General features: G+C 43.8%; 2 protein-coding genes across 2 annotated transcripts; both read right to left on the reverse strand.

Annotated features, from left to right (window-relative positions):
- Positions 1-1,054: 1,054 nt before the first annotated feature.
- Positions 1,055-3,109, reverse strand: LOC147240835 (free fatty acid receptor 3). The gene has a single exon (XM_086194367.1). The coding sequence runs from the start codon at positions 2,934-2,936 to the stop codon at positions 1,833-1,835; it is 1,104 nt and encodes a 367-aa protein (XP_086050493.1). The 5' UTR covers positions 2,937-3,109; the 3' UTR covers positions 1,055-1,832.
- Positions 3,110-4,092: 983 nt separating this feature from the next.
- On the reverse strand, positions 4,093-11,146 carry tekt2 (tektin 2). The gene is made up of 10 exons (XM_086194366.1): positions 10,828-11,146; positions 9,384-9,543; positions 9,106-9,231; positions 8,768-8,973; positions 8,543-8,686; positions 7,873-7,987; positions 7,665-7,772; positions 7,440-7,583; positions 7,228-7,307; positions 4,093-6,726 (listed from the first exon to the last, which is right to left on the reverse strand). Exons 1-10 carry the CDS (start codon positions 10,830-10,832, stop codon positions 6,522-6,524), a joined length of 1,293 nt encoding a protein of 430 aa, XP_086050492.1. The 5' UTR covers positions 10,833-11,146; the 3' UTR covers positions 4,093-6,521.
- Positions 11,147-12,504: the final 1,358 nt, after the last annotated feature.

The raw sequence follows: 12,504 nt of genomic DNA on the forward strand, positions 1-12,504 counted from the left end.
CCCGTGCTGGAGCTGGGACTCGAACCCGGAACCTTCTTGCTGTGAGGCGACAGTGCTGACCACTGCACCACCATGCAGCCCAGCAACCAACACATTCAGCAGCATAGCTGTTATTCTTCTACACGTTTGTTGAAATAATGAAACCTGATTATTTGTATCAGACTTTTTGCTAAAATTTCATGTATGAAATCAAGTGTGTTCAATGCCTTGGTGATGTCACGCCACCTGCAGAGCATGAATTACTATAAAACCCTTGCCAGTGGGTGCTGTTGGGATGTGTAGTCATAAAACATGATCGCTCTCTCAGCTGTGGAAGCCCAAAAATGATGAGTCTCACAACACGAGGCCTCAATCAAAGTCTATGTCACTGTTTTTTTTCTTGAAGTTATCGGCTCAAACACATCACTCATCATCATGTTTAATTGAAGAGCTTCCTGTGGGTTTGTGTGTGAGGGCATTAACCTTGCAGATATTTAAATGGTCTTTCTTTCTACGGACATAACACTATACACAGGGTGGACATGTCTTACTTTATTTTGAAGGTCATTTCACAACATTTTACAAAGTAAAATCAGATGTAGGAATTATGGATCAGTACATCAGGTTTTTTGCATGTATTTTTGCCATCAGATGGAACATGTGTTTATGACGTGTGGAGTCATGGCGCTGGGCGTTCTGCGAGTTTCCATTTACAAGATTGAGAATACCATGGGGGGGGGGGGGGGGTCATTGTGAAGACAGTAAACACGGGCGCGTTTGAAGGTAACCTGTCTGCTCCTAGACCCGTTTCACAGTTATGATGCAAAAACACGATTGTAACGAGCAATAATGATAAAAATAATAACCATCTGATCAGGAGCCTGACGTAGAAGAAAGTTGTTCCGGTATAAAGTATAAAGAACTGTTAGTAAGTCAGGTGACGAAACATAAATTGCAACAAAAGCCACTCACTATTCATGCTAAGTACCCCCCCCCCCAGGCTTTTAACACATTTTGATATTTTACTATAACATTAATCACATATGATCACCTTCTTAAAATAATCAAAAGTCATTAAAGTCATATATAATAAAGTCATTTCTTCACATTTTTCAGAAAACACAAAAAACAGGAGACAAAACATCATAAGGAGCTGTTTTAGCCCAGAAAAATTGTCTTCGGCAATTATTTTAAGAAGGTGACGGTATCAAATAAACTTTCTCTCAGAAACGTTTCTGTTGTGCGTTTGATGTGTCAGAAATGCCGACTCAGCCAATGTCTTGTTGAAAACACAAAACACTTTCTAAACAATATAAAGTATTTAAAATCATTCCCATGTGCATGTTAGTAGCAGTATCTGACAGCAGATGGAGCCATGTATGGCCAAAACAATCTGATGGGAACCTCTGCTCCACGTTCCAGAGACTGTTTGAAAAGCAAAGTCTTGTCAAACCTTCAGATCCATCAAGAATACAACACTGAGTTCAAAACAGAGTTTTTAAGTCTGCTAATAGTTTTAGTAGCTTGAATGATTCGCAGGAACAACACTGACTATATTTCACATTTAGATTTATACGACGGAAAAAATAAGTATATTTACTCTTACTGTTACTCTAACCTGCGTCTACCCTTAGTCCTAGTCTTGTACAGATTTCATTTAGCAAATTTATCTATTAAATTTGTTTTATTCATCATTAGATTGGAACCTCTGAACGCTTTTCACATTTGTTTGGATTTCATGTTTTTATGTATTGTCCGTGGGAGTCTCTGTGCAAACAGGTCCACAAACAAACAAATAAAGTAATCTGAAGTGAAATGCCCTTTTCAAATGTCCTCTCTTTCCCCAAATGTCCTCATTGCGATGGTTTACACAGGTCTCCCCCCACGGTGACATCTTGACTTACGTTGGTCTTGTCTACCGCAGCCGGGCTTTTCTCAGATACTGTTGGCGGTGCCCTGACATTTACAACGTCATTGGGAGTAGTACACTGATGACGGAGCCCCTCAATCCTACTGAACTGGCTTTGACGTCCACACATTCTTCCCATGATTCCCCTTGACATGGCTGGCGACAGCATTAGCATAACCACAGGCTCCAGGAAAACATTACAGGAGCTCGTCAGCATAGCGTATGTTCTCCATTCGACATTTTTCTCCAACACAAAACCCACAATGTGCGAGGTGTTGTAGGGAGCGTAGCACACCACAAAAACCGCCAGTGTGGACAAGGCAACAGTTAGAACACGTCTTTTCCCCATAGGGCGCAAATTGGAGCGCCACACTAATGAAACACAACGCAACGTGCAAAAGGACGTCACGATCAGAGGCAAAATAAACAGAACGATGGCCATCTCCAGGCGCAATGGCAGCAGAATGGCCAGCTGGGAAGTGTTGAAGTGATCATAGCAAGCTGAGCTATCGTCCTGGATGGAGACAAAGTTGGCCCCTCCTTCAGCCATCAGGCCAATGCTGATGTGGAGCAGCACCAAGACCCACAGAGCAGCACTGATGAAGCAGGAGATTCTGGCACAGCGGTATCGCTTATAAATAATGGGGAATGCGATGCTGAGGTACCGCCCGACTGTCACGGCGGTGATGAAGAGGCAGCTGCCGTAGAGCGAGGAGAAAAGGAAGAAGCTGTAAATGGGACAGACGGGTCCTGGTAGCCTCCAGTCCTGCAGCAACGTCTCCAGGGCCTTGACAGGCAGCCAGGCTACGAGCAGAAGGTTGGCAAGGCACAGGTTGAGGGCGTAGACCACATTGGGTGTGGCGCCACGCTTGCGAGCCTTACGGACGTACACGAAAAGAACCAGTAGGTTGGCAGGGAAGCCCAGCAGGAAGGTGAAGGAGTAGATGGAGAGAGCAAAACAATCCTTGACAGCCACGTGCATCTCTTCAGTTACACTTCGACACATTGCAAGCCTGGCAAAAAGATTCGTCTGTATATCATGATTCATGGAAAACACAAATACTGACAGAAAACTCTTGAAAAACTGTCCATTTGCTTCAACGCTGCTTTCCAAGCTGCTGCTGAGTGACCTCCCTCATGCGTGGACTCAATTGGACATAGAAACACAGGTAGCACAAGTGAAAGCAGAAAAACAAAAGAGGCGGTGGCCACGAGGGGGGCGAGGTGCATACGATATCATGACATAGATGCAGATAAGAAGACGCATCCAGTCATGCAGAAGCAGCGGGCGTTTAGCAGGCACCAGGCTGCTGCCATAATAGCCCTCTCAGAGGAGGGCAACAGACAGGTAGCATCTGGGCCCTGAGGTGAAATGATTCAGAATAATCAGTATCAAGCAGCATATGGCCGTCCCTGACAAGCTCTGGCAGTCTAAATGAGCTGCAGGGCCTCGCGGGGAAGTCATAAAAGTACTGATGGTCAATGCGATGGAGAGATCTTTGGGATACATGACATGGCTTGAAGGTGCTATTTGTGATAGTGCTCCTTTAAGTGTGTGTGTGTGTGTGTGTGTGTGTGTGTGTGTGTGTGTGTGTGTGTAAGTGTGAGAAAAGAGCACGATCGTGCAAAAGGCTTTCACTGAGGTAAATGGAGCAGAAATGTGTGTTGTGGACTTGTAGAGGCATTTTATTAGAACAGAAAAACAGATACCAAGAAATGTTTTCCGAAGAAGAAGAGCTGCAGTCAGGAGTGCTGCGAGCTGCTTGATGAGTCTATTGACCCATTGCTCAGAACAAATGTATGTTAGCATGTGATGTCACAGAATAAATGTTTGCTAAGTAGTGATCCTATATTAGCCAATTTATCATCTAACGTGAGCACACCTTTCATCAAGCTCTCGCTGTTTCTTTCTTTAGGGGGCCTCGGAGGGCTCCAGTGGTGGGACACTAGTAATCATGATTTGGCGCGAAAAAACCCCCGACTTGTTTGACTTTGTTAAAACATTGTTTTAGTCTTAAAGTGGCCCAACATCTCTTCTTTGTATTGAACCAGCCAATGCGCCCACTTTCAGTCTCTGGTGTATTTATACATATTTATGTAATCACTCGGGGCTGATTGTCTTTGCTGACTGCTGATTTGCATGAGCCTTCTGATGACAATAATTGTTACTTACAATGTGCTTTTCAAGGTCATTTACAAGAGAGAAAAACGAAACAAGAAATTGGAAAGAAAAAAACAACATCAAACAAAAACAGAAAGGTCAGCAGAGGTTCCTAAATTGAACGCATGTCAATGATCGTACGACTGTCTTTCAGAGCAAATCCAGGTTGTGGTCATTTGCATATCACTTCCATTCTCAAGCCTCATAAAAATGCACCAACACACATCCGTTTAAAGATATTACAACCAGAGATTTATTATCTGAGGGATCTTGTCTAGAGCCCGCTTGCCAGATATTTTTTATCTAATACATATATTCCACGTGAGTCAAAGTTCACCTTGTTATCACTCTCTTCATGCTCCAAACAGCATGAGTTGGTCAAACAATACAACATGTTTAAACAAAGCCATTAAAGGTAATGGCCGATAAAAGTCATGACTTTTCCCCTCTCAATTTTGTATTCAATTGCTTGGTTCTTAAAATTAGGCCGAACGTCCCTCAGTGGAAGATGAAGATTCTATATTATACTGTCAATGCTGTTGCTGTGATGCAGGAATTCAAAGGTGAGACCAGCAGGCACAGCTCAAGATACATCACTTCCACACCAGTTATTTAGGATTTGTTAAAGGTTTATACGATCATTAATAGAGTTGGTGTTAATGATTGACAAACTATTTAGTTGTACATTTTACTTGTATGCCTTTATGTAACTTCAGGGGCAGACATATTTGAAGGACAAATACAAACACATTTATAGATTCATGTATACGTACACACAGAGACACACACACACACACACACACACACACACACACAGACACACACACAGACACACACACACGATAGACAGCTTCATTCCTTGCTTCATTTGACAGGTCGCGCAGGGACAATGGAGGGACGGGGCCAGGTGTTGTGTGATGATGTCACAGAGCAGCAAAACTATCCAGAATCCTGACTATGATCTCAATCAGGATGTTTGTCTCAGAAATCTAACCCTATCACAAAGTTGTCCTTTCACGATGGAATCTACTAGATAAACTTTCAGCAACTGAAATTAAGAACTGAAACAGATAAATACAAACTGTTGATTTATTCTGGCCAAAATCCATCCATTTTCTACCGCTTATCTTGTAATGGTCAGGGCTGGAGCCTATCCCAGCTGCCTAAGGGTGAGAGGCAGGGTTCACCCTGGACAGGTCACCAGTCCATCACAGGCCCAACACATAGAGACAGACAACCATTCACACTCACAGACACACCTACAGTCAATTTAGAGTATCAATCAGCCTCATCCTCTCTTGATGTCTTTGGACTGTGGGAGGAAGCTGGAGTACCAGAGAGAACCCACACAGGAACCGGGAGAACATGGAGACTCCACACAGAAAGATCCTGTGCTGGAGCCAGGACTAGAACCTGGAACCTTCTTGCTGTGAGGCCACAGTGCTGACCACTGCACCACCGTGCCGCCCTCAGGCCAAAATAAAACTATGCAATCCTTTTTTTAAAAGATTAATTCCTGTTCAACCAGTGCCATAGCCGCACCCCTTCCCTGTTTTGCCAGGGCTGTAGCCGCACCCCTTCCCTGTTTTGCCAGGGCTGTAGCCACACCCCTTCCCTGTTTTGCCAGGGCTGTAGCCGCACCCCTTCCCTGTTTTGCCAGGGCTGTAGCCACACCCCTTCCCTGTTCCACCAGTGCCATAGCCACACACCTTCCCTGTTCTGCCAGGGCTATGGCCAAATCCCTTCCCTGTTCCACCAGCGCCATAGCCACACACCTTCCCTGTTCTACCATGGCTGTAGCCACACCTTCCCTGTTCCACCATGGCTGTAGCTACACACCTTGCCTGTTCTGCCAGGGCCATAGCCATCCTCATTACCTGTCTCAACTGGGCAGCAGCCATCACCAGTCCCTGTTACCACTGAGCTGCTGCCTCCTCCCATGGCACGGTGGTGCTGCAATAATCCAAGCTAATCAGTGCCTGTCCTCCAGAGCGCCCCCAAGCCCTCAGAGCCAGAACTGCAGCCCCACAATCTACAGAGCCCATTCTGCTGCAGTATCCATGTCATCAGAGCCCCTGCAGCTGCTCAGGTCATCACATCTGCCTTGGTTCCATCCTTAAGAGCAGCTTCAAGCACTCAGACCTGAAGTCTCCCTTTTGCTGGGCTGTCAGTCCAAGCCCCTACCGACAGTATTCCCTCCTGGGTCTCCTAAGACAAGCTCATCCAACATCTGCATCGGGATCCTTTAAGACACAGACTCAAAGGTTCTGACATGTCATCACACCACCCATGGCCCCGCCCCTCAAACAAGAGGAACTACACTCGTCTATTTAATCTGTTATGCTAACTATTGCTAAATGCATTTTAAGGATGTATAGAATGTCTGCAGGATTGACACCACAAAACCTAAAATCAAAACAAATGAAGCATTCCCAAAAAATAATCCACTCCCCAAAAATACTTCCTTTAATCCTACTGAGCCAGCAGCTGCAGGTTGCTCCTCCCACTGGAGTTCATTAGTGGGACCACCTGTGCTGGGGTTATGTCAGTGAGGGACGCCGATGCGAGGCGGGTACGGGTGTTCATGGTACGCTGCTCCAGGGACAGAGCTTCCTCTTTCCTGGCAAGATCCAGCAACATGTGATTGTGATGGAGCTTCATCCTCTGTAACGAGTGTCTGTGTGATGAAAGTGGAGAAAAGAGAAATTTATCATCCTTGTTTTTACTTAATGCAGTAAAAATATCTATGTGTGTGCATGTTGTTTAATGAGCCACAGCAACACAAACATAAATGTAATGATACCAGGCTTCATTCATGAGATGGTCGTAGGCATAACTTTGCTCTGAAATAACTTGGGATTTTTAGCCCTCAATCTAGTCTTACAGACAGAAAGCAAATCCTAATGGCTGTGTGCAACTCCTTCCCTCTGACACCTTGTATACCATACATGTAAAAAACAAGTTGAAAAGATAATATTCCTAAATATTTCCCCTCTTTATTAGAGTCACCATTTTTAAGAAAGGTAGTTTGTGTATTTTTAAGACTAAAGCCTGAATGACAAAGTGTTATGATGTTTTCTTTTGTACGACTGTCTATTACTTTAGTGATGAACAGGGGAAGATACATATATGGATGAACTGTGAATTCCACTTCATGATCAAAGAAGCAAAAACTCACTGAGCCTCAGACAGCTTCTGCTTCAGAGCCGAGACAGTAGCCTCCACCTGACGGACTTCCTCAACGAGGCCGTACTGTGCCTGGAAACAACCAGAAGAAAACACACTAATCAGAAGCAAACGTTTTCCCAGCTTAAATACCTTTAAAAGGACAATAAAACCAATAAAGTGTAGTTTTTCAGTTCCTAAAAAGAGACTCCGGCCCATGCAAACCTCGTCTCTGCACAGGTCCATGCCAGGTCTGCAGGTCCTGTTCTCCAGTCTGGTGTGAGCCAGCTTCAGTGAGGCAGTCTTAGCTTGCAGGTCTTCATCCAGCCTGTGGATGTCACTCTCCATGTCAGCTATTTCCTCTTCAGTCTACAAAGAGATACAACTATACAGTCAGCTTTTATGCTCAAGGAAGGAAGTTATGAAGAAAACTTGCTGTTAAAAACTCACATTTCTAATCTGCCACTTGAGCTCATGATGGGCCTGCTCTTCTTGGTGATTACGTTTACGGAGAGCGAACTCTGTGGCCCGTCGCTGGGCCTCAAGTTCATTCTGGAGCTAAGAATCGAGGACAGAGAAAGGAATTAATTCAAAGAACTGAAGGAATTCATCCAGAATGTGTCATATCAGATGCCCTGAGTAGTTCCATGATACTCACCTGGGCTCTGGTGAGACTGGTGTCCTCCCTCATTTGCTGGGACAGCTGCATAGCCTCCTGGGCACAAGCCATATTATACTGGCTGAACTGGACCCACTCCTGTGGAGTGGACGAACTAAAGAAATAGAGGAGACATTTCTGCATTTAGCCAGTGAACCTGGACTCTGATTTAACCAGGCAAGGTCATAGTTGTAGCATCTTTTAATAATTAAAGTCATACTTCACCAAGAAAGTGTAAAACACTTTTTTCCCCTGCACGACTACTATGTAACTCTGATGTCAGAAAACTCCTGCCAAATGACCATTTACAAATTCACAAACACTTTGATTTGAGCTAAAAATACTCAAAATACTCACTTCTGGTTCAGCGAGACTGTATATGGCTAGATAAAGAAGGCGTGCATCATACTGGATCAAGGTAATACTATAAAACAAGCATTTTCTGAATTCTGGTGTCGCAAAGAAGTCGGGTAAAAGGAGGAATGTCTGAGGGAGTTCAAGACAGCAAACAGAGACCGACTGAAAGGTCCATTTTTTGGTGAACTAATGCTTTAACCGAAGTGATTATTCCTAAGATGCAGATCTCAATTCCCCACTTCTCCCTTTTCAATTAACAACCCATGTTGCTCTCAAAGACACAACAAATAATTAAGAGGTATGTGCAGATTACCCTGAAGGTATGCGAGTAGGGTTGGTCTTTAGGGAGATCTGGGGTGAATCTCCTGTAAGTGACAGACAACACACATCGATGTCCAGAGCATCCATCTTGTTTTGGATGTCAGCGGTCAGCTGGTTCCGAGCCTCCTGCAGAATACTGGGAACGTCATAACATAGAAAGATGGTCAAACAGATGCGATTGGCAAGGGGATCCATCTCCAGTTCGCGCCTCTCTTACCACAGCTGCTCAAAGGCCTTATCAATGTGCTGCTGCAGAACCTCCTGCACCCTTTCGATCAGCTCCACTTCTTTTCTCAGCTCCTCATCCACGGGGTCATTGACCAGCTCGTAACCTCGCCGTCCATCCCTCAGCGTCAGACACTCAGTGCTGACGTCAAGGGGGACAACAGTAGCAGCCAGGGACTGCTCAGTCTGTGCTTTAGACTTTCCAAATACACACACACACATCAAGGCTGAGGTCACTTCATTGTCATTTCAGGTTTAAATTTCTGTGCAAGAAAAGTACAATTTCATGAACAAGGCACATGCTCTTAGCTATTTCAGCAGTTTTCTTACCAAAGTCAGAGCTTTTATCTCTTCATCCACTTTCTGTGCGCAGATTTCCAAAATTCCCTTCAGTCGAGCTACATCCCAAACCCGATCACTAAGCCTGCGAGAGGAGTCACTCTCGTCCCAGATTGTCTGGAGAGAGAAGATGCATGAAAATGATATGAGAGAGGATAAAATGTCAAAAAGCATCCGTTTTATAGCTCAACCTTCATGCTGTGCAGTGTGACACTGATGACAGGTTGGTGAAGCTTCTTGGATGACATCCTGAGAGCAGAAGAACTCACCTGACAGTTGGTGGCGTTACGTAGCGACCTGCCTTCCTGGCGGATGGTATTAGAAACATGTTGCTCATGGTGAGCCGTGTCAGACAGCTGGCGGTTGTTCCTGTGCCACTGGGAGACAGTGTGACGCATGCCAGGCTTTGCAGAAAGTGTTGACATTTTCCTGCAGTTGCATCATAAAAAGAATATTCAAATTACAGAGGAAATTTCACACAACTGAGTTTCCACAAGAATTATTGTTATTCTTTATTGGAGATTTCCAGCAACAGCCGAAAGAAGGTTGATGCTAATTGGTGCTGTTAAAAAAAACACAGTAACCGCCACAAAATATTGAATAAATTCCACATCACACGACCAACTGACTTGAACAGAGGCATGTCTTATTGGTCCAGGCCAATGATTAAATCTGTTATTGATTTTAAGTCCATCGATCATATGACATGGACGCTTTTGATAAAACAATTATGTATCCAAATATTAAAATCAAAACATACAGAAATACAGAAAGAAGTAAAATGTAATGAAATTTAAAAAAAAAAACAAAAACGGACATTTAAAGTGGGTTATAAGAGTCGGGTCAGAAGTCTGGTAATCTCAGGTGTTTTCTTTGACTTTGATTCTTTGAGTCCCTCAGTAAGTGAATCTATGAGTCAAAGACCACACCCACGAATGAAGCTCCTTGGTCTTAATCTCTCTTGACTCTCCTCTCTTGAGGTCTCCTGAAATCAAACTTACCTTAATCTCAAGTTCCCTTGTATCAGGATTCCTCCTCCTTAAACTTGAACTAGAATTTGTTCCGGGTTCACAGTTCAGAGTCAACTGATGTTAATTGCTTCAGTACCCTGTCTTCTCCCTCCCATCTCCAAGTCACTATAATTCCTCTGAAGATCAATGACAAGTGATCATCCCCCCCCCCCCCACACACACACACACACACAAACTTGGGGTCTAAGATTCTGGGTGCTGAGGGTCTAGAGCCTGAGAACGCAACAGAATGACCGAGAGGGGAGCAAGAATGACTGAGATTGCAATTTTTAAGATGACAGACTCTTTCTGTGATGACATGACAGATGACACATAGCAGACATTCAGAGTGACTTAGGGTTTTCTGACCGAACTCTGTATTAAAATATTCATTCAACATAAAGGATGCAGTAATATGCAATAAAAGAGGTGGTTAATATTCGTCCTGACGAGTCACAACAACTGGTATTGATTTGGAGCTGTTGTTTTTAGCTGTATTTATAACAAATACAGATGCAGGAAATTGAATAAAAATAGAAAATACATGAAGCAACAAAATGCATGTCTTATTTGTCCAATGTCTGGTAGGAGTCCCGAGGTCACATGACTTGACATGAAAGGGAAAAAAATCAACTAAAATATCCATATAATATAGGGATATCCATAAAAAACAACAAAAGAGCAAATAAATTCATCTCATTACCTCATTATCACGAGATAACAAAATTTGTTATGTCAGGATAATAATTCATTATAATGACATAACGTTTCCATTTAGTCGAGAAAATAGCCTCTGAAAACAAGATAAACTGAAAAAACTCGTCTCCAAAAAATATAACAAGCCAATATCCCGTTATCACCAGCATAAAAAATGAATCCCAACCATGGCCTTTCTTATCCTCCGCAGTCACACTCTGTAGAACACCCCAGTGCAAGCACGGAGGAAAATGGATTCTTGAGACACTGAGTAGCTTCAAACAACTACAACAAAATGAATGGGAGGGGGGAAACAATCCTAGTAAACGTCCTCCCTCGACTGAGGCAGGAGTGAATGAATGAGCGTTCATTTACACCATGAAATATTTATTTGAACTGCTGGTCTTGTTGCTGCTCTCTCGGTGGAAGGAAGGCCTTTTGTAAACTCACACAACCGGCGAGCTTTACGGTGACACAGGTTTCACACACGGAAAAGTACCGGCTCTGATAACACGGTATGTTGTTATTCCCTCCGTGTTCTACGGGAACAATGTGAACTTCCAGGACTAGCGTCTGTTATATCAGTCCTTTCTCTTATCACCATGACAACAAGTTCAAACACAACTTAAAATCGCACTCACCGTATAATTCCACGATGTTCAGACAGTTGGCGCGTGATGCTGTTTCTGGACCCGGTTTCCTGTAGCAACTGCTTGTGTTGTCTCCAGGCAACCACCTAACAAAACTTCGGTAACCATGGTAACATTAAAGTCAACACATAGTCCTCGTCTTCCTTAAAAGTTTGATGGCTGTTGAAATCCAGAATGTCAACATGTAATTACAGCATGGTAGTGTGCTGTTTGTGTGTGTGTGTGTGTGTGTGTGTGTGTGTGTGTGTGCGCGCGCGCGCGCGCACTGTAATTAAAAACAAAACAAAACATGCATTTAAGATGTTTGACCAATGGACACAAGATGTCTCCAACTTCCCTCTCAAGTCCATTTACACGGTTTGTACTCAGTTGTCCTCAGGGAAATACTTGTGGCAGGATCAGCTTCCAAAAATATTTGTGATGTCACAAATTGTGCTTTTAGGACCACCTTGTACATTCACACCAAACGCAAATGGGAATTTCCCTCATACGGATAAACAGAAGCATTTAGTTTACATGCGGGCCAAGAGACTGGAAGGAGAGGCGGCAGTCAACCTGCTTAACAAGTCTGGCCTTTTAGATATTATAATTGAATATGCTTCAGATAGCTTAGTATTTGACTTGGCTTTTGATTTACAAGGAAGGAAGAGATACCCAAGATCCACCACAAACAGGCAATGAATTTGAAAAATGAGGGCGTTTGCTGAGGCTGAGTTCATCAAAGCAGGAAAGCCAAAAGAGGCTGTATGTCCACAGCCAAGAATGGGACGACGCACAGAGGGTGGCTGAGAGCCATGATCTGCTTTAAAAAGAAAGAGTACAAAAGGGCTGAAGCCTTCCTACTCAGAGACCTGACCTGGCTGTAAATTATTACAAAGATGCCTTCCCAACACCATTGGAAAAGAGTGTTACCACACGGGGGCAGACCTCCGCAATTTTCTTCATCAGCTGTGTGAGAACATCTCCAAGTCAGCCACAAACTACCCTGAGGCCCACAAAGAGGTTGAGCAGATGCTGCTGATGCCAGAAGATGA

The sequence above is a fragment of the Aulostomus chinensis genome, chromosome 22, assembly GCF_037954235.1.
Source record: "Aulostomus chinensis isolate RoL2024-O1b breed Wild chromosome 22, RoL_Achi_v1.0, whole genome shotgun sequence".
In the NCBI taxonomy this organism is placed as follows: domain Eukaryota; kingdom Metazoa; phylum Chordata; class Actinopteri; order Syngnathiformes; family Aulostomidae; genus Aulostomus; species Aulostomus chinensis.